This window comes from Oryctolagus cuniculus, chromosome 17 (genome assembly GCF_051225735.1).
Source record: "Oryctolagus cuniculus isolate XC-2025 breed Fujian yellow rabbit chromosome 17, ASM5122573v1, whole genome shotgun sequence".
NCBI lineage: Eukaryota > Metazoa > Chordata > Mammalia > Lagomorpha > Leporidae > Oryctolagus > Oryctolagus cuniculus.
The window spans coordinates 14877708-14905088 of record NC_142883.1 but is presented as its reverse complement, the minus strand read 5'-3'; the positions used below and the strand labels follow the sequence as shown (position 1 = coordinate 14905088).

At 44.1% G+C, this 27381-nt stretch overlaps 1 protein-coding gene across 5 annotated transcripts; it reads right to left on the bottom strand.

The window, feature by feature from the left end:
* Positions 1-4141: 4141 nt before the first annotated feature.
* Positions 4142-27186, bottom strand: CCDC47 (coiled-coil domain containing 47). 5 transcript variants are annotated; one of them, XM_070060492.2, is made up of 14 exons: positions 27000-27186; positions 26381-26718; positions 20996-21276; positions 20189-20296; positions 19537-19711; positions 18073-18194; positions 17780-17845; positions 16560-16661; positions 16232-16342; positions 14738-14823; positions 11041-11099; positions 10490-10599; positions 10088-10255; positions 4142-5831 (listed from the first exon to the last, which is right to left on the bottom strand). In XM_070060492.2, the coding sequence occupies exons 3-14, from the start codon at positions 21257-21259 to the stop codon at positions 5751-5753; spliced, it is 1452 nt and encodes a 483-aa protein (XP_069916593.1). In that variant the 5' UTR covers positions 21260-21276; positions 26381-26718; positions 27000-27186; the 3' UTR covers positions 4142-5750. The 5 variants fall into 5 exon arrangements, with proteins under 5 accessions (XP_069916593.1, XP_089172940.1, XP_017204765.1 ...); XM_089316814.1 differs by having other exon boundaries at positions 26381-26679; XM_017349276.4 differs by having other exon boundaries at positions 26381-26588.
* Between the last annotated feature and the right edge of the window lie 195 nt (positions 27187-27381).

Below are 27381 nucleotides of genomic sequence, written 5' to 3'. Positions count from 1 at the left end.
CGCCCCGCCCCGCCCGGCACCAACGCCCTCCCCGCCCCGCCCTCCGCGGAGGCTCCGCCCACTTCCGCTCCCGAGGGGCGCGGCTGTCCCCGGGCAGCTGTCTCGCGCAGCACCTGCTGGGCGCCTCACCTCGGAGGGGGCCTGTTTCCCCCTCCTCATCGGCCCGGCCCCCGGAGCTTCCAGCTCCCCACAGGAAGGGACGTAGGGCGACTTCAATAATAGCGGCTTAAAGGGGACTATAGAAAGGCAAACCCACTCAGACTGCTCATATGGCTACTTCCGCTTCCTTTTGTGTGGTAGGGCTTCAGTGAGAAACACATCTCCAACGCCCTTCCCTTTGACCTCTCCGGCCCCAAATAGCTGTAAAGAGGAAGCCCGCCTTTCCTCTGTGCCCCAGAGCTCAACTAATGAGAACCATCATTCCCACCCCCACCCCCCCCCTTTTTAGATCTTCTCGTCCCTGTACCCTTACTCATTCACAACTCTAGAGGCGTGCTTTTTGCAGAAAAAGGTTTGCCTTGATGGGGCAACCTAGCGCCAGCCAAGGCCTGCGGAGCTTTGAAGCAATCAAGCGATGGAGCAAGACTCTGCTGTGACTGGGTTCTCAGTGACTTACTCCCCCGCCGCGGGGTGGGCACTCGGAAACGTACAGCAAGTATACAGAAAGCCAAGCACACTTGCCCTTTCCAGATTCCTATTGGTGTAGCTTCCATTCAAAGAAACTGACTGATGGAAACGCATTGACTGGGACCCCACACACACACCTGAGGGCCTCCTGCAATTCCCCATGCATCACTTTACCTGTTGTTTTAACATTCTGCGACACAATCACATTCCCTCATACATTTTAAGATTTATTTATTTACATATTTATTTGAAAGGCAGAGTTAGAGAGAGAGGGAGGGAGAGACAGAGATCTTCCATCTGCTGGTTCACTCCCCAAATGGCCGCAATAGCCAGGGCTGGGCCAGGCCAAAGCCAGCAGCCAGGAGCTTCACTCCGGTCTCACACAGGTGCAGAGGCCCAATGCTTGGGCCACCTTCTGCTGCTTTTGCAGGTGCATTAGCAGCAAGCTGGACTGGAAGTGGAGCAGCCAGGACTAGAACCAGCATTTGGTGGCACAGATGGTGGCTTTACCTGCTGCACCACAGCAGTGGCTCCTGGATGGCATACTTCTTAAGTTGGCCAAAGCTAAAAAGATTCTGCTGTGACTGTCTCAATGAGCAACTTTATATTAGCTTTTGTTTTTCTTGCAACTGTGGCAGTGTCTTCCACATACCAATCCAAATACCTTAGATCAAGTGGTAGGATGAAAGGTCAACTTTCAGTTTACAAAATGTCTTTTCCTGCTTGCTTTTAGCTTATGAGCCCTGGAATGCACAAACTCTGTATGGGTTAAGACTCTCCAAGATTTCCGGAGTCTTCTGCAACTGGCTTAAAGCCTAAAAAGGAATGGAGATGCTGGTATTTTGTTTTGTTTTGAAATCTCTGAGTATCCATTTTAAATGAAGTACACTAGCTCCTTTATTATATTGCATACTGTATATATTGCATATATATTAACTGCAAAACTAATAGCCTATAATACTCAAATGAGAAATACATATGATGTAAACAAATTGAACAAGACTAATTTTTAGCACATTTTACATTTCAAAGGCAGCCTGTAGAGAATAGGGGAGAAGATAATGCCCACTTACAAAGCACTAGGACAGCACCTGGGGCTCTGCCCACAAACCTGGGACTCTTTTCTGGAACAGAAAACTGGCTTCCATTCTACCTTTGCTACAACCCTGTAAATGACAGAGCTACAAACAAGAAAAATATGCCGAGAAAGCTACAGAAGCACTTAAAATGTAATGGAAAGGAAGTTAAGAGTTCTCCCCTAAGCAAAACTGATACAACTATAACCCAGGCAGATGTACAACTGATTTCCAAATAGCTCCCATGAAAGTGAATACTTAAGAAGGCCGGAGTGTCTTTTAAATTAAAAAGTTAAACGTTTTGGGTAGACTAAATTATGTGAATTTAAAGAGGATGGTTGGAACTGACACTGGGGTGCAGGGGGCTAAGTGGTTGCTTGGGATGCCCAGATTCAATACTGGAGTGCTTCTGATCCAGCTTCCTGCTAAATGCACCATGGGAGGCAGCAGATGATGGCTCAAGTGCTCAGGCCCCTGCCTGACATGGAGAGAGACCTGGCCCAGTCCTGGCTGTTGTGGGCATTTGAAAGATGGAACCAGTGGCTAGAAGAACTCTGAAATTCTGCCTTTCAGATAAGTAAGCTTTTTTTTTTTTTTCCCAAAGATTTATTTATTTACTCGAAAGTCAGAGTTACACAGAGAGAGAAGCAGAGACAGAGAGAGGTTTTCCATCTGCTGGTTCACTCCCCAGATGGCCACAACAGCCATCCGGAGCCTATCCGAAGCCAGGAGCCAGGAGCTTCTTCCGGTCCCACACGGGTGCAGGGGCCCAAGGACTTGAGCTGTCTTTCACTGCTTTCCCAGGCCATAGCAGAGAGCTGGATTGGAAGAGGAGCAGCCAGGACTTGAACCGGTGCCCATATTGGATGCCAGCGCTTCAAGCCAGGGCATTAACCCGCTGCGCCATACCACCAGACCCATAAATAAGCTTTAAAAACTAGTAATAGTCACTTAAAAGTAGCATAGCAGTATAGACACATCCTTTTGAGAAAAAAACATCAGTCTTCTTCTGAAATTCGATTATTTTTCATTTCATGGAGCTGAGAAGATGGCATTTAACTTTCATCCTTATGTAATTAAATCTCTGGCTGATCAGTAAACACCAGAAACTGAGAGAGAAGTTTTTGCTCTTCTTCGGTTTCAGCAATCTCAGATGGAAGCCACTTCTATAGGTATATCTGCTTTCTGTCTCATATCCTTTCACATCACTCAAAATGAGAGAGGGCAGGAGCAGCAAGGAAACCAGAGAGGGAAGTCTTTCACTCCTCCCCACACCATGATTCTAAATAATGTTCATATTGCCAGTTTCCATAGGGTGGATGAAAAGAGAGTATCAATGTTGTTCTTTGCTCCAAGTCCCATTTAAAGAAACAGGGAAAGTAATAGAAAAGGTTTGCTATTATTAAGGAAACAGCACCAGGGGCCAGCTTTGTGGCACAGTGGGTCAAGTCGCTGCCTGTGATGCCAGCATCCCAGATGGGTGCCAGTTTGAGTCCCAGTTGTCCCACTCCAGCTCCCTGCTAATGTACCTGGGAGGGCAGTGGAAGACGGCTTAAGTGCCTGGGCCCTTGCATCCATGAAGCAGCTCTGGGCTCCTGGCTTTGGCCTGGCTCAGCCCTGATCATTCCAGCTATTTGGGGAGTGATCCAGCGAATGGAGGACCTATCTGTCTCTAACTCTGCCTTTCAAATAAATAAAATAAATCTTAAAAAATAAATAAATAAATAAAAGGAAACGGAACCATCAACTACTCCTCTCTTCTTCCCAAAATACCCTACCAAGTTTTGCTGACAAAGTTTGAGAACTCTGAAAGGATCTGTTTGGTGTCCATTCGGTGAAAAAAAAAGCAAAAGAGGGTAAAGCAAAAATGTACCACCTGAACAGCAGTCCTAGATGACACCCTGCCTATGTAAAGTGCTTAACAAGTTTATAAAACAATTTTATCTGTATTCTCTCTTGGGGTTGAAGTACTTGCAAGGTAGGCAGGGAAAGCAATTACTATCCTCATTTTAAAAAAGGATGCAGAGAGCAGACTTAGAGCTTAATGACCTGCCAAAGTCAAAGGACTAGTGATTGGTTTTGCTGCACTGAAAGCCAGGTCTCTGTCTTTAAATCCAGTGCTTATTTCGGCCTTGTTAAGGGAACAGGCATTGCAGAATTGGAGGGCTTAGTGGTTTTCCAGCACGTGCCAGCAAACAACACTCTCTCTCTTTGTCCTCTCATTCATGGGAGAAATAATGGGGTCTTAATTCAAGATTGGGACTCCAGTGAGGAGCCCATTCTAAAAACATAAACATTCTGAAAGGGAAAGCTGGTAACAACAATGTGAATTTTCACGATCAAGTCTTCTGAGGGAAAAGCATTTCAGTGCTGGCTTTTAACGAATAGAAAGAACTTTCTATGGGCAACTCCAGAAAAGTCAAGGCGGCACTCTGAGATTTTGTTAATCAGTTTAATATACGTCCATTCGTAGTTTCATATGAATGCTTAAAATACAAAATTAGCTGCCATGGTCCAAATGTGTGGGACTCTTAAGAAAGCTTATATTACTCAAAAGATAGCTAAGCATATCAACTTTGATTTCTAAAGTGTATTGTAAAGGTTTGTAAAACAAGGCTAATTCTAGAATAATATATAGCATTAAAGTAATTAAATTTTGTTATTTTAATAACTTACTTTCATGAACTGTTAAAAATATTACATTTTCATCTCTCAATTTACATATTTGTTTTAACCTAGAGAAAAACTAGTGTGAACATTTTCCATGCAGTCGCAAAGGCAGCAGCACATGCTGTTTTCACAGCAACTCACTGTGATTGCCTCAGAGACAGACTTGCACGTAAAGCATCAACCAAAAATACCCAGCACCCCGCCCCCACCAAAAAGCCCAACCCGGTCCCATCCCCGGCAAAAATTACCTGGTACAATCGCGACTTCAAGAAATGCTTTCTTAGTAGGAAGCATTTATAAAATGCACAGATCTGAACAAGCAAAATGCTTGTGCAGATAGATGGGCCTCTCCCCCAAGAGTTTCTTCCTCAAGAAGCAGAACTCTCAATGGCTTAAGAAAGCTCATTTTTAAAAGTATATTTATGCATATCCATGGCTATTTCTTTGAAAGAACATACCTAGCCTCAACTGTGGAAGAGATAAAAGCAGAGAGGGAAAAGCAAAGATACACAGCCGATACAGAAAACAGAGCTTCTCCATCAACATCCAATGGGTTGCAGCAACAAAGAGAAACATTTGTTACTTCACACAGACCAATGACCTGATAGCTAATCTGACTTAGGTGGAAAAGTTAATTTTCATGCACTTGTTAAGAAAAATAAAATATTCAACCACTTAAAACACAGCATTCACATTGTCATTAGCTCATGGCATCAGGGAAGGAGAAAACTGGGCTCCTGTCCTACCCAGAATTTTCCATGTCAGTATACTAACAGCTACAGATTTTCTCTAATACTGTCATCAGCACCTCCTACCCACAAAACATTATGTTTTGAGTCTCCGAAATCTCACTACCACGTACAGTATTCTAAATTTTACTTTTTCACAAGTTTAATGTAGACACAGAAGAAAACACCAAGCAATGTTTATTGTGTAATTCCAGGAGTTAATTGTGAAATCTTGGTTTAGAGTCAGTCTTCATAGCTATTTCAACTGCCTTATTTAAATAAAAGCAACAATCTAATTACCCATCTCTAAATTTCATGATATTTCTTCAAATATCATAGTATTAAAAGCACTGATGATTCATACTATAGTTTTTAAAACACTGTAGAACTACAGATTTCAAATATCACTCCTTTTATAAAATAATCAAAGCAATTTGATTATCTGAAAGGAAATACGGAAACAGAGCCCTTGCAATGTATCTACAACTTCTGTAAAATTCCAAACCAAAAACAGAACAGAGGATGAAGTAAGGATCTCTCAGTTGTTGGGAACATCCGCACTTTAAGATGCATAATGGACTGGTGTTGTTTGTTTCCTGGGAATTCAGAGCTTACAGATGGCACTAGGATTGCGATCTCTGGAGTGACTTTACATGGCTTTCACTTTGATTTGTTTCATTTTCATCTGCTTCTTCTCCAATTTCTTTTGCTCACGTCTCAAGGCAGCTTCCTGGGGATGGAGGGAGAGGAGGGGAGAAAAGATAAGAGAATCCAAAATAAGTTCTAAAAACACATTTAAACAAATCAAAACTACTAATACTCACAAACAGGGTTACACCATAAATAACACTCTAAAAAAGTTATAAAAATAACTGAAAATTAGATTAACTTGAAATGATGTAGAAGTAAATAAAAAATGAGTTCTAGTTATTTCATTTCTGATCCAGCTTCCTGTTAATACACCTGGGAGGCAGCAGATATGGCCCAAATACTTGGGTTTCTGTCACCCATGAGGGAGACTCAGATGGAGTTCCTGGCTCCTGGTTTCAACCTGTCCCAGCCCCAGCAGTTGCGAGCATTTGGGGAGTAAACTAGCAGATGAATGATCTCTTTCTCTCTGCCACTCTGCCTTTTAAGTATATTAATTAATTAGAAGGAGTCTTGTTATCCATTGTAAATATCTTCTTATTGGCACAAACAGCATACCTGAACACAATACTTCAACTCATAATTTTCAATTGGGAATTTATATTTAGCAATTAGAAGGCTATCAAATTCAAGAAGAGGAAGAAGCTTCAGGTCATTACTACCTGTACTGAAGGCAGCCTTAGATGCCATGTCAAATTATGACCTCACTGCTGATCATTAGTGGTCACATGTGATTAAAATCTATTTTAGAGGCCCACACTGTGGTATAGCGGGTAAAACCACCTCCTGCAGCACTGGTATCCCACATGGGTGCCAGTTTGACTCCCAGCTGCTCCTCTACTGCACCTGGGAAAGCAGCAGTGATAGCCCCAAGTGCTTGGGCCCCTGTACCCACATGGGAGACCTAGAATAAGCTCCTGGCTCCTGACTTCAGTCTGGCCCAGTCCTGGCCATTTCGGATATTTGGGGAAGAGAATTATGGATAGAAGATCGATCTCTCTCTGCCTCTCCTTCTCTGTAACTCTGACTTTCAAATAAATAAATAAATAAATAAATCTTTAAATAATAATAATAATAAAATGTGTTTTAGCTACAATCTCAAATTTCCTGTTTTTAGGGAATTGTTGTGGAAACATTCTGACAAATATACTCAACTGGAGAAGGACTGAGAAAATACAGAAGAGGAAAAGCAGGAGAACATAGCATAAAGGAGAGCTCTTGATAACCTAACAGTTACATTTCAAAGCAAGATTTATAAATTCTAGATTTTGAAGCTATTGACTGTGTTAGGTTTCTACGTTAGGTAACAAAGAATGCTCCACCTATATAATAGAGTAGGCCTGAATGTCTATCCATTCATAGATGTGCTACTGTGTAAGTGGCCTGAAGAACGCAACCACCAATATTAATGCCACTCTTGCAGGAAAATGCATTCTGAGTCTGGATTCATCTACTCTGGCAGTGCTGCTGCCTTCTGTGAGGACCCAGTAGCAAGCAAGTAGTAAGAGCGCGTATCTCAGTGCTTTTTTTTTTTTTTTTTTTGTTTTTTTTTTTTTGACAGGCAGAGTGGACAGTGAGAGAGAGAGACAGAGAGAAAGGTCTTCCTTTTGCCGTTGGTTCACCCTCCAATGGCCGCCGCGGCTGGCGCACCGCGCTGATCCAATGGCAGGAGCCAGGTGCTTCTCCTGGTCTCCCATGGGGTGCAGGGCCCAAGCACTTGGGCCATCCTCCACTGCACTCCCTGGCCATAGCAGAGAGCTGGCCTGGAAGAGGAGAAACTGGGACAGAATCCGGCACCCTGACCGGGACTAGAACCCAGTGTGCCGGCGCCGCAAGGCGGAGGATTAGCCTAGTGAGCCGCGGCGCCAGCCTGTTTTTTTTTTTTTTTTTTTTTTTTTGACAGGCAGATAGACAGTGAGAGAGAGAGAGAGAGAAGAGAGAAAGGTCTTCCTTCCATTGGTTCACCCCACAAATGGCCCCTACGGCCGGTGTGCTGCGCTGATGCGAAGGCAGAAGCCAGGTGCTTCCTCCTGGTCTCCCATGCGGGTGCAAGGCCCAAGGACCTGGGCCATCCTCCACTGCCTTCCCAGGCCACAGCAGAGAGCTGGCCTGGAAGAGGAGCAACCGGGACAGAATCCGGCGCCCCGACCGGGACTAGAACCCGGGGTGCCGGCGCAACAATCGGAGGATTAGCCAAGTGAGCCATGGTGCTGGCCGTGAGAGCGCGTATGTCAAAAGCTATCTTATTCCAGGGCAGCTACATAAAGTAGTCAAAGTATGTTTCAGTGTCCTCTTGCCATCTTCCCAACCCTTACCTCTACCATATTCATTCTTTCCTTTCTAGTACTATGGAGAGGGAGAGAGAGATAGAGAGAGGGAGAGGGACAGAGAGAGAAAGAGAGAAGTCTTTCATCTGCTGGTTTACTCCCCAATTGGCCACAATGACAGGAGCTGTGCCAATCTGAAGCCAGGAGCCTGGAGCTTCTTCCAGGTCTCCCACATGGGTGCAAGGGCCCAAGGACTTGGGTCATCTTCCACTGCTTTCCCAGGCCATAGCAGAGAGCTGGACAGGAAGTGGAGCAGCTGGGTCTTGAACCAGCACCCACATGGTATACTGGCACTGCAGGCGGCAGCTTAACCCACTACTTCACAGTGCCGGCTCCATTATTCATCTTTATTCTCTATACTGATACATAGAATATAGTGCCATAGCAAAGAAATATATTTATGTTAATATACTTAAGAAATATATTTATGTTAAGGCCAATACATATGAAAAATGTTCACCTTTAATAATTAAAAAATGCAAAATGTGGGACCTGGAACTCTAATTAGGTCTCCCACATGGATGGCAATAGCCCAAATACTTGGGATATCATCAGCTGCTTTCCCAGGCATATTAGCAGGGAGCCGAATTGGAAATAGAGCAGCCAGGACTTGGAATGCACACTTGAATATGGGATGCCAACGTTGCAAGTGGTACATTAACCAGCTGTGCCAGAATGTTGACCCTGTTCTCTTTTTAAACAGCATTAACAAGGTAAATTAAAATTCCAGAGCTGGGGGCAGGTATTTGGCACAGTGGTTAAATGCTACCACTACAGGGCACCTGCATTCCATATCAAAGTGCCTCTTTTGGAGTCCTGGCTCCACCATCATTCAAGCTTCCTGCTAATGTGTACCTTGGGAGGCAGCAGGTCATGGCCCCAGTACTTGGGCTCTGCCACTTACATGGAGACCCAGATGGAGTTCCTGGCTCCTGGCTTTGGCCTGGCTCAGGCCTGGTGGTTGTAGCCATCTGGGGAAAGAACCAGCGGATGAAAGATCACTTTCTCTGTCTCCTGCTGCCACCATTAGTCTCCTGCTACAGACGGTGGCTTTATTCATTATGCCACTGTGCTGGCACCAATCTGACTTTCAAATAAATCATTTGTTTTAATCTAAAGACATGTAAACCTTTTTAAGAATGTTTTTAGGGGCTGGTGCTGGTGCTGCGGCGTAGTCGGTAAGGCCGCTGCCTGCAGTGCCGGCATCCCATGTGGGCGCTGGTTTGAGTCCCTGCTGCTCCATTTCCAATCCAGCTCTCTGCTATGGCCTAGGAAGCAGTAGAAGATGGCCCAAGTCCTTGGGCTCGTGCACCCATGTGGGAGACCTGGAGGAGGCACCTGGCTCCTGGCTTCGGATTGGCACAGCTCCGGTCGTTGCGGCCAATTGGGGAGTGAACCAGCTGATGGAAGACCTCTCTCTCTCTTTCTGCCTCTCCTCTCTCCCTGTATAACTCTGACTTTCAAATAAATAAATCTCTAAAAAAAAGAATGTTTTTAGAGCTGGACTATGGTATCCTATTTCACAAAACTATCAGAACATGCTGAACTTTGGAACATAACAAACTGAAGCCTAAAACGCTTTTGAGCTTTTCTAGTTATGCAAAAAAAAAATTACTCCTCTAATTCTGTAATCAAATTTTGGATTTAATGTATCAAGTTTATTTAGCCCATAAGGCACATGTGCTAGTACTATTAAAATTCATAATTTCTTTCTATAAATATTTGGCTTGAAAGATGACAGTGGAACTTTGAAAAGGAGACTGTGCTGGGGCAATGGATAATTCAGAGCACTTGCCAGGTTCACAGGTTTCATACATCATGGCTGAAGAGGAAGGATTATTTAACCATCTTCGTAGAGCTATCTATTGACAAAATGTTCCAAACACTGAGAAAACGCCTAACTTTTAGGCTGTTTACATTCCTACACAGAATCACCTTAATAGCCACTGTGGTGCAAACAGGCCTGCGTCCAAGTTTCAGTTTCCCCGATGGCAGGGAAAGTTTGCATTACCTCCAGCCTGCGCTGTTTCTCGGGATCTTCCTCGTTCATGATTCGCTCCTTCTCTGCTCTTTTCTTCTCCTCTCGCCGGGACTGTGCAGCCTCCTGTCTCTGCACATGGGTTAGCTTCAAGAAGTTCTCTTCCACTCGAGCACGGTTCTTATCTGCTTTCTGTTTGCCCTTTCCCCAAGAAACAAAGTTTTCCATAAGAAATCCATTTTTACCCAACAATTTCCTGCTTAACATTCTTTCATAAAACTACTCCCATTCAGTACTTTCAAGTAAACTAGCAAAGATTCAATCACTGAAATCACTGACAGTCTGCTTCCCACAAGGCAAAAAAATAAAGGAAAATAAAATAAAACAAAGAAACAATAAAAGGTGCCAATTTATAATTCAGGCGTTGGGTCTTACTTCTCTGTTGAGTCGGAACTTTTTGGCTTTGTCAATAGAATAAATCACCATGTTCATTAGGGGTAGCAAAGCCTCCATATCCTTTGGGTAAGTGTTACCTGAGCCAGGCACTGGAAAAGAAAGCCATTTTCCCACTGAGTTAATGGCAGCATTAATACTTCTATGTCACCCAACTATTTTTTTGTTGTTAATAATAACATCCTTTTCCCTAGTTTCTTAGGTAGTTAATATGCAGTAGAAAAATGGGAAATTAAAGGGAACCAGTTTAACCTGTTCAGGTACAACAGGTTAAGCTGCCGCCTATGACACTGGCACCCACATCTGAGAGCCAGTTCAAGTCCAGGCTGCTCTGCTTCTGATCCAGCTCCCTGCTAATGCACCTGGAAAAGCAGAAGAAGATGGCCCAAGTTCTTGGGCCCCTGCTACTCATGTGGGAGATGCATCACAGCCATATGAGGAGGGAACCAGCAGATGGAAGATATCTCTGCCTTTCAAATAAATACATAAATAAACCTTAAACTTCAAACCCAAACAAGCCCAAGAATACTTACCATTAAATGTAAACAATAGTGTCCTCTTCGTGTCAGGTAGCTTTAAGGGCTGACCTTCCCTGTCATAAAAGAATAGGCAATTAAGAAGCAACATAAGAAAGATAATTTCCATGCACACAAACCACCTAGTTCTCTTAGATGAACAATACCTACAAATCATCAGGACAGTATTTGGCTTGGCATCATCAAGACAAACATGATCTGAGGCTGAAGGAACTTCACAGGTTATCTGGACTACTTGTCTATCAGATGAGTGCATTCCTAAGTGATTGTTATCCTATCTTTGAACATCTCCCTGCAGGTAGGGTAAATACAATCTCACCAGGGGAGCCAGAAATGAGCCTATATTTAAGAGTGAGGCACATATTTTAATTAATATTTTTGCTTATTTTGATAGAATTTTATGTTTCATTTCCAACTCATATTTTCTAATTTTATTTTTTTAAAGATTTACTTATTTGAAAGGCAGAGTTACAGAGAGGCAGAGCCAGAGAAAGTAAAAGAGAGAGAGAGAGAGAGAGGTCTTCCATCCGCTGGTTCACTTCCCAAATGGCCACAATGGCCAGAGCTGGGCCAATCTGAAGCCAGGAGCCAGGAGCTTCTTTCAGGTTTCCCACGCAGGTGCAGGGGCCCAAGGACTTGGGCCATCCTCCACTGCTTTCGCAGGCCTTAGCAGAAATGGATCGGAAGTGGAGTAGCCAGGACTCAAACTGGGGCCACATGGGATATCGGCATTGCAGGCAGTGGCTTTATACCACGGTGCCGGCCCCCATACTTTCTTATAACAAGTAATCTTATCTTAGACCTAAGACTCAGAATAAACTTACAGATAATCCACTACAGCATATGTAATTTAGTTCTGTCATAGAAGATTGCCTTTGTAATCTTTGACCTCCAACCACCCTCTCTCCAACATAAAAGGCTCTAGAAATGCTCTGATTCTCCCCTAGTGCTGCTACTGAGTTTAGCAAGCAAAGGATGATGCAACATCATACACAGGCATAGCGACCTGAGTATCTTGACATACAACTAAAATCCAGACTGGCTTTAAAAAACAATTTATTTCACTTTATTTATTTATTTATTTGAAAGGCAGGGGCTTGAGGCTGCGCTTTGGTGTAGTGGGTAAGGTTGCTGCCTGCAGTGCCGGCATCCCTTATGGGCACTGGTTCAAGTTCCAGCTGCTCCACTATGATCCAGCTCTCTGCTATGGCCTGGGAAAGCAGTGGAAGATGGCCCAAGTCCTTAGGTCCTGCACCCACATGAGAGACCCAGAAGAGGCTCCTAGCTCCTGATCAGCACAGCTCTGGCTGATGCGGCCGATTGGGAAGTGAACCAGCAGATGGAAGAACTCTCTCTCTCTGCCTCTCCTCTCTCTTTGTAACTCTCACTTTCAGATAGATAAATAAATCTTTTAAAAAAAAGAAAAAAGAAAAAGAAAAGAAAGGCAGTGGCTGGCATTGTGGCATAACAGGTAAAAAGCTGCCGCTTTCAATACCAGCATCCCATATGGGTACCAGTTTGAGACCCGGCTCCTCCACTTCTGATCCAGTTTCCCGCTAATGTGCCTGGGAAAGCAATGGAAGATGGCTCAAGTGCTTGGGCCCCTGCACCCACATGGGAGATGTGGAAGAAACTCCTGGCTCCTGACTTCAGTCTGGCCCAGCCCTGGCCATTGTAGCCATTTGAAGTGTGAAGTAGCAGATGGAACATCTCTTTCTATCTGATAATTCTGCATTTCAAATCAATAAATCAATAAAAATAAGAAAGGAAGGAAGGAGAAAAGAAAGAAAAAGAAAAGAAAGACCCAGATCTTCTATCTGCTAGATCACTCCCCAAATATCCACAATGGTAGCACTAGGGTCAGGCCCAAGCTAGGAGTTGAGAACGTAATCCAAGTCTCCCTCATGGGTGGCAGGGATCCAAATACTTGAGTTATCACCTGTTGCCTCCTAGAGTTGTGTCTTAGCAGGAAGCTGGAATGAAGAGGAGAGCTGGGACTTGAACCCAGGCACTCTGATACTGGATGCAGGCATCTCAAGCAGTCTCAACCCCTATGCCAAATGCTTGCCCCAAGGCAGACTTTTAATCTCACTCTACAGTCCACGAGAAGGTAATCCTTAATTAAAATTTCAGGTCAAAGGCAATTCTACACCAAAGGTAAACCTGAATAATTGGGCTCTCCTGATATAGGCTACAAATTCAAAGAAAACGTTCAAGCCCAGAATATGTATACCTGAACAATATACTACAAAGCAGAAACTATGGGCCTTGGGGACATCTGATAGTATGTTAGGAAAAATACAATCACCCGATTATTCAAAGAGAAAAGCCAGGGTGGGTACTGAGAATGGCGATTAAGATGCCTGTATCTAGCTCCTGACTCCAGCTTCATGATACTGCAGACCCTGGCAGACAGCAGGAGATGGCACATTTATTCTGGACCCTGTCATGGGAGAGCCATGATTGAGTTCCTGGCTCCTGGTTTCTTTTTCTTTTTTTTTTTAACAGGCAGAATGGACAGTGAGAGAGAGAGAGAGAGAGAGAGAGAGAGAGAGAGAAAGGTCTTCCTTTGCCGTTGGTTTGGTTCATCCTTCAATGGCCGCCGCAGCCGGCGCACTGCGCTGATCAGAAGGCAGGAGCCAGGTGCTTATCCTGCTCTCCCATGGGGTGCAGGGCCCAAGCACTTGGGCCATCCTCCACTGCCTTCCCAGGCCACAGCAGAGAGCTGGCCTGGAAGAGGGGCAACCAGGACAGAATCCGGCGCCCCGACCGGGACTAGAACCTGGTGTGCCGGCGCCGCAAGGCAGAGGATTAGCCTAGTGAGCCGTGGCGCCGGCCGGCTCCTGGTTTCAACATGGCCCAATCCTGACTGTTGCAGGCATTTGGGAAGTAAACCAGTGGATGAAAGATCTCTCTTTGTCTCTCTGCCTATTAAATAAAACAAAAATAAATTCAACATATCCAAAAAATTAAAAATTATAAGACAGATTTGCAATCAAACGCCAAGTCAAACATTGCAGACCAACGAATAACAAATAAATAAAGGAACCTCGTCTACAAAGGAAAAAGGGAATAGCACTTGCATTTTTCATAGTTTGTCATTCTGTTAGAACCTGCTCTGCATCACTGAGTGGGTGGTGCAAATGTGTAGGGACACATGCAAACTAGGGGAGGATAGGCTCATCTGTTTGCCTCCCATTGGTTTCTTTTAAAAAAAAAAAATTATTTATTCGAGAGGAAGAGTTACATACAGAGAGGGAGAGAGAAAGAAGTTCTCCCTGCGTTAGTTCAATCCCCACATGGCTGCAACAGCCAGAGCTGAGCTGATGTGAAGCCAGGAGCTTCATCCAGGTCTCCATGTGGTTCAGGGGTCCAAACACTTGGGCCATCTTCCACTGTTTTCCCAGGCCAATAGCCGAGAGCTGGATTGGAAGTGGAGCAGCAGGGACACGAACCAGCACCCACATGGGATGCTGGCACCGCAGGCAGAGCCTACTATGTCACAGCACCACTCCTCCCATAGGTTTTTAATGACCTCTTACCATGCATGCAGTCAAAGCAAAGGAAAATCTGGAGGCCCTTCAGCAACTTCCCTCCCTCTCTGGTAAGGGAAATTGCAGAAGCACCTTGCCAGTGTTTCAACACAAAAAGCCAGCGAGGAAGATTAATTTCAATAGTTTCATCCCATACGTACTCTTGCATAATTTTTGGACCAGAGAACTGGTCTGAGAAATGAACGGATTCAATCTTGTCAGCATAATGCGTAAGAAAGTGAACCATCTGAAAAGAAAAAAATATTCTTTTTAAAAGTACAGTTTGATGCATTTCCCTTTTTTCATAATGATATTCATCCTTTACACTTTACTTTTACACATCATTAAAGCAAAACTTCTTAAGAATTAAATTTAAGTATCTAAAATGAAAGTAGTATCTGTCTTTGGTCACACCAATGATTAAATTTCCTACTGAGCAGCAGAAAATGTCTCAAAGTAATATTCTAAATAAGAATAAAAGTATAAAGATAAAAAAATCTAAAATAATTTTAGGGGATTCTAAAAGGGGAAGTACTTTATTTTTTTTTGACAGGCAGAGTTGGACAGTGAGAGGCAGAGAGAAAGGTCTTCCCCCCAAGTGGCTGCTACAGCCGGCACACTGAGCCGATCCGAAGCCAGGAGCCAGGTGCCTCCTCCGGGTCTCCCATGTGGGTTCAGGGCCCAAGGACCTGGACCATCCTCTATTGCACTCCCGGGCCACAGCAGAGAGCTGGACTGGAAGAGGGGCGACCGGGACAGAATCCGGTGTCCCGACCGGGACTAGAAGCCGGGGTGCTGGCGCCGCAGGTGGAGGATTGGCCTAGTGAGCTGCGGCACCAGGCGGAATTCTTTCTAAACATGTCACCTTGGCCAGCGCTGTGGCTCAATAGGCTAATCCTTTGCCTAGCGGCGCCGGCACACTAGGTTCTAGTCCCAGTCGGGGCGCCGGATTCTGTCCCGGTTGCCCCTCTTCCAGTCCAGCTCTCTGCTATGGCCAGGGAGTGCAGTGGAGGATGGCCCAAGTGCTTGGGCCCTGCACCCGCATGGAAGACCAGGAGAAGCACCTGGCTCCTGGCTTCGGATCAGTGTGATGCGCCGGCCGCAGTGGCCATTGGAGGGTGAAACAACGGCAAAAGGAAGACCTTTCTCTCTGTCTCTCTCTCTTTCACTGTCTACTCTGCCTGTCAAAGATAAAAATAAATAAATAAAAAAAAAATTAAACATGTCACCTCGAACTTAAATTTAGAATTATCATCGAGTTTTCCTGTATTTTTATGATACTGAGGTGTGTGTGACCACTATACAACCAATTTAAAGAAACAACTCTTTACATCTCTCTCTCAACTAAATGAAGGTCAAAACTACGGATTATATGACATGGTAAAAATAATTAAAGTTATCTTCCTTTCTCAAAAATCCTCAAAGTCATTAACAATACCAAGAACAATTTGCTCTTGATTTAGAGAGAACTTCTTGACAATCAAACTGTGCTTTTGACAAGTTAACCTACTATTAAACGAGATATTTTAATAACTGTGTGGGAGAGGAATATGTAAGAGTGCTTTGCCATAAAATGAAGCCTTGTGCAGCATGACTGTCGGGGAGTGCCCCATCAACACCAAGGTCCGGGAAAGGACGCAGTCTACTGCACTTACCTTCGTATCCATCATTCCCTCTGTCACTTCTCCCATCTCTGACAAGATGGCCAGAGAATCAGGCAGTCCATACTTCGCTCCAGACTTAGGTTTATCACTACAAAACTCACTCTAGAAGAGGAAATAATTGGAACACTTCGTTATGCACATACTTATTTTTTTCTGAAAAGGATATGTACTGACTTATTTCAAAGTGGTCCTCAACACTTTGAAGTGATAATTCATCCCAGTTTATAAAATTGAACAGTTACATAATAAAGAGGCTCTCTCTCTCTCTCTCTATATATATATATATTTTTTTTGGGGGGGTGGGAAACACTTGACATACCAGATCCTGCATCTCCTTCTGCAGTCGTACCAAAGCTTTCCGTGTGCCAACAGCAAACACGTAGGTATCCATGTCTTCATCATTCATGGTTACTTTTATTTGCTTAAAAAAAAAAAAAAAAGAGAGAGAATTGAAAAAAAAAAAAAAAAAAACACCTCACTTGTTAGTTTCTGTGGCAGGAAAATTTCTAAATGGTCCTTAAGATTTCCATCCTTGGGGCTAGCACTGTGGTACAGCAATACTAGCATCCCATGAGCAGTGGTTCAAGTCCAGCTGTTCCACTTCTGATAGGGCTCCCTTCCAATGTGTCTGGGCAGGCCCTGCCACCCACTTGGGACACCTGGATGGAGTTCCAGGTTTCTAGCTTCAGCCGGCCCAGTCCAGATCATTGTGGCCATGTGGGGAGTGAACCAGTGGATGGAAGATCTCTTTCTGTCTCACCCTCTCTGTAATCTGTAATTCTGTCTTTCAAATAAATAAATCTTAAGAAAGAAAGAAAGAAAGAAAGAAAAAAAAAAGGTTGCCACCCTCTTGTATATAAAGCATCCTCCTTAAGTGGGATATCAAGCCCATAATTGTGTTACTATATGGCAGAAAGTCTATAATCAGTTGAGTTTCCCTGAAAGGCCCAGGAATTGGAGGCAATGGTCCACAAAGTCTTAATTAATGTTAACAATAGATGAATTAAGCTGGAGGCTTCCTTCCCAAGTAGCTCCTCTCAGGTATTTTAGTTTTCAATATTTATTTATTTATTTGAGAGGCAGACAGAGATAGAGCCAGAAAAAATATTAAGAGCTCCCATCTGCTGTTTCTTTCCCAAATGCCCACAATGGCAAGACCTGGGACTGGGACAAAGCCAGAGCTGGGAAAGCAATTCAGTTCTCCCATGTGGGTTGCAGGAACTCAACTGCTGAGTGACAGGAATCCAATTACTTGATCCTTCACTGCTGCCTCCCGGGCAGAACCTGGAATCGAGAGCCAGAGCTGGTAATCAAAGTCAGGCCTCAGATGTGGGATGTGAGCGTTGTAACTGCTAGGCTAAATGTCTGCCCCAAGTATTCTAGTTAGAGTAACACAAAACTTACTAATAAAGTGTCTGAACAGAAGAGTCACTTTTTGGCATAGACACAGCTACCAGAAACTCCAAACATGATGTAGCAGAAATGGAATAAGCTCTAAGAATTGTTTGTTTACAGAAAACCAACAGGAAGAATACATACCACTTGATCACTCACTGGTCTCATCATCCGGGCCAGGACATTCAGTAAGTCTTGTCTCTTGAGGAACTAAGAAAACGAGAAGGAGGAGTTAATACAGTTACATCTTCTACTTACCATAAAGAGGGGACATCAAATATTTCATATCAAATATATTCTACAACACCTTTGCCAATTAAGAGAAACACAGTTTTTAGGACTCATTTAAGTCAGACATGAAGAGAGGAGATGCTGAATTTGGAGGATTAGGAAGAAATTAAGAGAAGATACAATTGTATCCCAACTTCCGTACTTACCCTCAGCTGGATAAGCATTCCTTCACAGCACACCCGCCCAGAACACCACAGGTTGTAGATGTGCTCATTCTCCTGGTTCAGCTTCCCCGTGCTTGTGGCTTCTTTATTTGTTCCATCATCCCCTAGGGGTAAAATCAATCAATGGGATGCACTGAAAATGCTGGGGCCTAACTGCCACACCTCCTATGTCCTGACCCCGGAAGGACTGTAGCTTCAAGGCAGCCATACTTCACTAGTTTATAGAATTCTCATTTGGACAGAAATTAAAATAGATCAGCACTACTGCTTTTATTTTTTGAAACCCTGTTGTCCAAAAATAAAAAGATTAACTCTGGCATTACTTCTATGTCCCTTTTAGTCTAATGATGATCAGCTCAGAGAATGAATCTGAGTAAATAAAAAATGAGACAAAATAAAACTTCTACCCAGTGAATAAAAAAAAAAGTACCATTAGTACAAACTACTCAACACTCTCTCACAGGGTCTTCAATGAGTTAACTTTAATGACGTTTTCTTTTCCAACAGCAAAATGATAACTGGGACTTATCAGTGGTAGTAAGAGTTCTATTTTAGATCAATAAAAAGCTCAAATTCCAATAATTTCCTTGTTCACTTAATTCATTAACCATACAAAAGAGACTGTTTAGCCTCACCAGGTAAGGAGGCTGACAAGCCAAACGAAAACAAGCTGAGGTGATGTGTGAGGAGCAAAGGGGGCTGCTCGCTCTAAAATGACATGGTACAGGGGAGAAAGCAGGGACTTTGGAAATAGGCAGATAGGTCCTACTCGTGTGGTTGCAATTCAATAGTTTCGGTAAGTTTTAACTTTTATGCTCTTCAGTTCCCTTAAGGAAAATAGAAACCATCTCCAACTAACAGTGTTGTTACAAAGAACAAATAGGAAACAAAGTATGTAAAGTAGCTAGCATAATAAATAGTCTGCTAGTGAGTACAGCAGTAGACACCTGCTCACTCTGCAAGCCCTGAATGCCAGGCAGAGGTAAATGTGGCCTCCCTACAACACAATTACAGACATTCCTCAAAGTGCCTCAGTTCACCTCGTCAGTGGCTCCAAAACTAAAGTGCCTAGAATCTGAGGGAATTCTGAGGGATTCCCAATTTCTAAAAGATGAACTGAAGGCATTAATCAAGCTACATAAAATATAAAAATGTCTTGGTTTTAGCCAGAATTTTGTAAACTTGTTTTGAAAACACTGATTATACTATTTTAATCAGAGGCTGTTTAGCAATTATACTGTTGATTAACAGTATAACTAGAATGAAAGATGAGGAAATAAATGTAAATTATTCAGTATATAAATCTAACAAAATGGGATCCGTGGGAGAAAAAAAATACCACTTCTCCAGCAGTCGATGAAATCAGAGGCGCATACTGAGGCATATAACTGTTCTTACCACATTATTTTTCAAGTAGGCAGCTGGACTTGCAATGGCCTAACTTACCCACTAATGTAAAGTTGCTCTCCAAAAGCTCTCTATGAGTGTTAAACCAGGCCTGTGCAAGGCGACTATTTTTATTCTTCCCAATGATGTAGTTCATGATATAGGCAAGCAGACCAGTCACCATCAAAATTTCTAGATAATAACTCTCCCAACTGTTCTGGAGGTGTGCAGGAACCTAAAGAAGCAAAATCATTTATGTTGGCTGAGGCTAAAGGATGGAGTGTAACTCATGGGATGAAGAATGAGAAAACCTATAAATATGTGATACTTTATATAACTGCCCCAGAATATGGTTAAATTTTGAAAAATATGCCCATTTTGCTTTCCTAGGTCAGCTTTATAAAAGAAAATGGAAAGACACTTGGTTGGGAAGCTGAAAAACTGTACTAAACTTGATTCTGAGTCCTATCCTAAAATAAATCCAAGGTATATCCATTTGCCTATTCCTTAGTAAGAAAAATGACGAGGGCTACAATAAAAATAGAGTCGCTTCTTTAGATGTGGATCTTAATCATAAGAATGGCTGTCAAGCACTTTCCCAGCTCTCACTATTGTATCAACACCAGTTCTATGTCACCAACTATATTTCTGGGATTAATGCCAGCAAGATATTTTGTTGATCAGTTTGGAACTCAGAATCCTGTATACATACATCAACAATTGTTATTGGGTCTTTATTTTTGCTAGAAGTAGTATCTGGTTTGTCTTCATAACCTTCAAATTCTTCATCATCGTATGGCTCGCTTTCTGTATCTCCCTCCTACAAAAATGAAGCACAATCTGTTTTATTCCACAAATGTCACCAGCAGTCATGTCTTATTTGTGGGCAACACTTAACAGAAGAAAACATGCAGCAAGCACAGAACATACAAATATTACATTAAAAATTGATAAAAAGCTACAAATTTTCAGTTATAAGATAAATAAGTTCTTGAGACTCAATATACAGCCTGGTGACTACAGTGAATAATAATGTATTGGATACTTGAATTTTGCTGAGAGTAGAACTTAAGTATTCTCACCAGACACACAAAAGGCAACCATGTGAGGTAAGTTGTTACTTAGCTTGACTGTGGTAATCATTTCACATGGCGTGTGCATATCAAAACACCATGTTGTACACCTTAAATACAAACAGTTTTTACTTGTCAATAATACCTCAGTAAAGCAGGGGCAAACAAAAACACCCAAGTAATGGCTCCCCATACTTTTGAATCCAAATCTGTAAATGACACAATTCTCACCCACACACAGCATCCACTCCCCAGCCCCTCTCCCAGCTAGCAGAAAAGTTTGCTCTATCAATATAAAAGGCAGGAATACGCCACCATTTAGAAGACTTGCTCTATTCATTGAACAAAAATGAAGATTCCAGAGAGGTTTCTCTAGACCTGAGTCTTAGTTTAAATGTTTGTAAATCCTTCTGATTCCCCAGGAAATCAATAAAAAGGAACCTCACCTGAGTATCTGCATCTTCAAAGTCTCCCTCTTGGTTTTCATCCTGCCCTTCCAATTCGACAGTTGTCTCGTCTTCATCATCTTCAGTAGTTACAACTCGTTGAGGAGACTCAGTAACAGAATCTTCCAGGACATCCTCAAATTCAGCAAAGTCATTATCGTCATACTCCACTATGTCTTCCTCATCCTCAAAATCATCAAACTTGGCTTCAGAGACACTCCCGAACACCAAGAGGACAACACAGAAAGCATGGAAGGCTTTCATTGCACCTTAAAAACAAGCTTAAGAAAAAAAACAACCCTAAAATAGATTGACTTACCATGTATACTGATCAAATTTGCAGTCAGAAAAAAAAAAAACCTCAAAAGTATCTCCTACTTTTCTCATTAATTCATATTCAATTCAGGTAACATTTATATAAAGAACAATGAAGTGAGGTCAAAAGGCTTGGGATCCAAGCTAGATTCCGTCATTAGTTTTCAGAAGAATTTTGGACAAGTCATTTACTTTCCTTACATCACGTCCTCTAAAACTGCTTCCACTTACACTGAGTATTTAAAAAGCATTTTTTGACAGCTTACAAGAGGCTTTTTATTAGAAACCAAGAAAGGGATATGATGAAGGCATAAGATGCCACCCATCCTTAGATCACCGTCATGTGGTCATTATTACCAAAAGAGCAAACACGTAAAACACTAAGTGCTAAGCGTGGTTCTAAACTCCATAGAAAGCAGCCAAACCAAACCACAAAACAAAACAAACAAACAAAAAAACTCCTGGAGCCAGCACTGTGGTGTAGCAGGCGAAGCCATGGCTTGTTGTGCTGGCATTCCATATGGGCACTGGTTCAAGTTCCGGCTGCTCCACTTTTTTTTAAGATCTATTTATTTATTTAAAAGTCAAGAGTTACATAGAGAAAAGGCTGAGAGGGAGAGGTCTCCCATCCACTGGTTCACTCCCCAATTGGCCACAAAGGTCAGAGTAGAAGGCAGGTGCCAGGAGCTTCTTCCGGGTCTCCCACACGGGTGCAGGGGACCAAGTACGTGGGCCATCTTCTACTGCTTTCCCAGGCCATAGCAGAGAGCTGGACCAGAAGTGGAGCAGCCGGGACTCAAACTGGCGCCCATATAGGATGCTGGCACTGCAGGCAGAGGCTTTACCCATGATTTAGTAAAGATTTATAAATAAAGATTATTTATTTATTTGAAAGTCAGCGCTCTTCTCTGGCCTGGGAAGGCAGTGGAGGATGGCCCAAGTACTTGGGCTCCTACACCTGCATGGGAGGCCTGGAGGAAGCTCCTGACTTCGGATAGGCTCAGCTCTGGCTTTTGTGGCCATTTGAGGAGTGAACCAGCAGACAGAAGATCTCGCTGTCTCTCCCTTTCTCTGTCTGCAATTCTACCTCTCAAATTAATAAATCTTACAACATAAAAACCTCCTTTCATCTTCCCAACAACCCTCTGAGGAAAGCAGAGTTAGTATCGCCATCCCACAGATAAGGATATAAGGCCAAGAGTTGCTAAGCAGTGTAACTACCAACCAACAAAGCTGGGATCTGATTTGATTTTTACCTCAAGAAGCTACTCAGGCTGCTTCTCAAATGCAAGTGGATAACTGCAATTTTTATATCACTTACTTAAATTAGTAATTTTCTGCTATCTAACAGCTCCCTGGAGTATATGATGGAATTCAACATGTCAGAATTTTATAGCTTTCAGAAAAGAACACTAAGTATTCTAATAACTGAATGAGTTTTTGAATAGATAGAATGAAATCACAACAGTGACAAAAATATGTGCTAAATGATAACAACACGGAGGCCAATACTACCTTTTCACCAAGCAGGTAAGGAATCTGAGATGGAATTTGAAAAGTAGTCAGATTTTAATCATTAAAAATATTTAGGCTGTATTTTTTTTTTAAATTTTTTAAAGATTTATTTATTTACTTGAAAGTCAGAGTTACGGGGTGGCGCTGTGGTACAGCAGGTTAAAGCCCTGGCCTGAAGCGCTGGCATCCCATATGGGCGCCGGTTCTAGTCCTGGCTGCTCCTCTTCCGATCCAGCTCTCTGCTATGGCCTTGGAAAGCAGTGGAAGATGGCCCAAGTGCTTGGGCTCCTGCACCCGTGTGGGAGACTCCAATGAAGTTCCTGGCTTCATCCTAATCATTGCAGCCATTCAGGGAGTGAACCAGCAGACAAGATATTCTGTCTCTCTGATTTTCAAGTAAATAAATAAATCTTAAAGAACAAAAAGCAAATTACATAAAGAAAAAGGTTTAGAAAAAACATACATCTACATAAAATACTAGTTTATATGATAGGATTCTGGGTATTTTGTTTTTTTTTTTACAACATATTTTCGTAATTAAAATAAAAAAATTGTAAAGTTTACTCATTTTTATTTATTTGAAAGACAGAGGGAAAGAGAAAGAACCTTCTATTTGTTGGTACATCCCCAAATATCCTCAACAGCTCCGGCTGGGCTAGGCCAAAGCCAGGAGCCAGGAAATCTATCCAGGTCTCCCATAAGAGTGACAGGGACTTTTCTACTTAAGCCTTCATCAGCTCTGCCTCCAGTGGAGTGTATTAGTAGGAACTAGATGAGAAGTAGAGGCAGAACTTGAACCCAGGTATTCCAACATGGGATACAGGTATCCCAAGCAGTGGCTTAATACACTACGCAACAATGCCCACCCATAAAAGAAACCAACTCTTAAATAAAAATAGAAGTATGGCTCCTATACCAGAGAAGAGGCACTGCAGAATAAGGAACAGCTGTGGCAGAGAGGGTTCCTGAAATACCACATGAGGAATTAATGGGATAGAGTACTGGGTCTGTAGACCCAAGCAGGGGAAATGAGCCTGGAAAGGCAACAGGGGCCAGATCATAATTAACCTTATTTAAATATCACACCAAGGAAGTTCATATTAATAGGACACTAAAGCATTTTTTTTAAAGATTGTTTATTTGAGAGTCAGAGTTACACAGAGGAGAGGCAGAGAGAGGTCTTCCATCTCTCACCACAACTCCCCAGCTGGATGCAACAGCTTGGAGCTGTGCCGATCTGAAGCCAGGAGTCAGGAGCTTCTTCTGGGCCTCCCACACGGTGCAAGGGCCCAAGGACTTGGGCCATCTTCTACTGCTTTCCCAGGCCATAGCAGAGAGCTGGATCACAAGTGGAACAGTCAGGGCTCATACTGGCACTCATATGGCACTATGCCACAGCGCCAGCCCCACTAAAGCATTTTTTTAAAAGATTTATTTGAAAGACAGAGTTACAGAGAGAGAAATAGAGAGCGAGAGATCTTTCATCCACTGGTTCACTCCCTAAATGGTCACAATGGCTGGGACTGGGCCAGATTGAAACCAAGAGCCAGGAGCTTCTTTCAGGTCTCCCAGGTGGGTGCAGGAGCCCAAGCACTTGGGCCAACCTCTGCTGCTCTCCCAAGGCACATCAGCGGGGAGTTGGATCAGAAGTGGATCATGGGGCCGGCACTGTGGCATAGCCGGTAGAGACCCTGCTTGCAGTGTCGGCATCCCATATGGGCGCTGGTTCGAGTCCTGGCTGCTCCATTTCCAATCTGGCTCTCCGCTCTTGGCTGGGAAAGCAGCAGAAGATGACCCAAGTCCTTGGGCTTTTACAGCCACATAGGAGACCTAGGAGAAGCTCTTGGCTCCTGACTTCCGAACTGCACAGCTCCAGCCGTTGCAGCCATCTGGGGAGGGGACCAGTGGATGAAAGACTCTCTCTGCCTCTGCCTCTTTGTAACTCTGCCTTTCAAATAAATAAATTTAAAAGAAGAAGAAGTGGACCAGCAAGGACTGGAACATTGCTCATATGGATGCCCATGTCACAGCGGGCAGCTTAACCTGCTTCACGACAATGCTGGTCCCTGCACTAAAGCATTTTAAAATACAAGAGTGACACTACCCAGTTTGTAGCTTAACCCTGACAGTGTATAAGTAGAGTGAACCTGAGAATACTTGAGGCAGGCAATGTAAATGGCTAAGATAAATAGGTAAAATAATATTAAACTGACAATGTGGGAATGAGGAGGAAAACTAATCTGACAGATATTACAGAATGATATAAAGTGACTAGAAATAGGAAACTCCGGGAAAACTTATGAATAAGTGGATAAAGCCATCTTCTTTTTTTTTTTTTTTTCAAGATTTATTTATTTATCTGAAAGAGAGTTACAGAGAGAGAAAGAGATCTTCTATCCAATGGTTCACTCCTCAATGGCCGCAACAGCCAGGCCTGGGCCAGGAGCCAGGAACTTCTTCCAGTTCTTCCACGTGGGTGCAGGGGCCTAAGGACTTGGGCCATCTTCTCTCCCAGGTGCCTTGACAGGGAGCTGGATTGGAAGTGGTCGGTGCCCATATGGGATGCCAGCACTGCAGATGCAACTTAACCTGCTGTGCCAAAGTGCCAGCCCCAAAGCCATCCTTAACAGAGATAAAGAACAATAAAGGTGGGGACTGTGTTAACAGTGGATGAGGCTGCCACCTGCTACGCTGGCGTCCTTTATCCAGGCACCAGATCCAGTACTGCTTATGTGTCTGGAAAGGCAGCAGATGATGGCGGAAGTGCTTGGACTCCTGCCACCCATGAGGAATGGATGGTATCCCTGGCACAGACCTGGCTGTTGTGGCCATCGGGGGAGTGACCCAGTAGATGGAAGATTCTTTCCCCCTAACTATCATTCTGACTTTCAAATAAATACGAAGAAAATAAAATAAATTTAAAAGCTTTCTTTTGGGGCCGGCACTGTGGCGTACCAGGTAAAGCTGCTGCCTGCAGTGCCGACATCCCATATGGGCACTGGTTCAAGTTCCAGCTGCTCCACTTCCAATCCAGCTCTCTGCTGTGGCCTGGGATAGCAGCAGTGGAAGACAGCCCAAGTCCTTGGGTCCCTGCAGTCACGTGAGAGACCCGGAAGAAGCTCCTGGCTTTGCATTGGCCTAGCTCTCTCCAGTACAGCCAACTGAGGAGTTACCGGCGGATGGAAGATCTTTCTCTCTCTCTGCCTGTCCTTTGCTCTCTGTGTAATTCTGACTTTAAATAAATAAATCTTAAAAAAAAAAAAAAAAGCTGTCTTTTAATTTAGTGTTTCCCTCTTCAGATCCTAGTCTTAAGCTCTTCAGACAGAAGCAACAAAAGGTTAACACTGGTGTAGTCAACGTGACTAAGTCTGACGAATCAAAGGTCTGATCATTTTAAACTCAGTTTCCACTTGGAATGTCCACACCACCGAAGCATTTCTAAGATAACTCAGCTCTGTACCAGGGCTCCTCCAAGGTTATTTGGTTAAAGTTATCCACACCATCTGTGCCACGGCCTTCCCTCCTCCGTCTCTGGGGCTGCACCTGTCAACTCACTTCTCAAATGCACGACTCCCTGCCAGCCTCCCGGTCTCCAACAAGGGTGCAGGGGAACAAGTCAGGCCCAGTAGTCGCCCAGCGGCTGAGTCCGGACGAGAAGGGGAGCGCTCACTCCGTGTTGCCGTTAGAGACGAGGCCTTCCTGCCGGCGGCCACAACACGGGACTCGCAGGAATCACGCTGACAATCCTGAATCCTTACTCGTGCTGGATAAAAACACGACTGCGCCTGTCGTCCAGTCTCTCTCCAGCACGGAGAGTCAACTCGTCTAATGTCGAGCTCCGATCCTGCTGCACCCTGTGAATTCCTCTACAGCTACGGCATTGGCTCACCGCGCTGCAGGAAAGATCCCGAAAACCACTAAAATTACCCAGCCCCTAACCGCCAACAGAAAACAGGCAAGGAAAGGGGGAACCGCGACTCTCTTGGCCCCCCCTTTTTTTTTAATATACAAAGACGGGAGAGGTCTGAGGGCGCGGGGTGCAGTGCGTGTTACCACCGGCCGGACTTCAGGGCTCGCTGGCTGAGAAACCCGGCCGGGCTCCGGGCCACGCAACTCAGCCACCGCTCGGCCTGGCCGGGCCGCACCTACGAAGACGTCAGAGGCCACTACCTACCTGCGCCCGAGGCTAAAACCCGGCCCAGCACTCCTGCGGCCGCCACTTCCACCCGCCTGCCTCTCAGCCTGGCCACTGTCTCCACCGCCGCCGCGGTCTTCCTGTCCGCGACGCCTCCAGGACCCTGGCGGACAAGGTAGCGCAGTCACGCCGCGCCACTCTTCACGTAGCCTCCGCCGTCCGTTACGTAGAATGCGTGCGGCCCGTCGGCGCCTGCGCGCGGCTGGGGGGCGGGCCCGCGCTCTATCTCCCACGCCCATTTGAGGTGAGGTGGGACTGCTGGGAAAATTACATAATCCCCGCCCCTGGGCCGGAACTACCCTCTCCGGCCCTAGCCCTCTCCGCCCGGGTTCAGTCGAGTGACGGCGCTCTGAACCGGTGC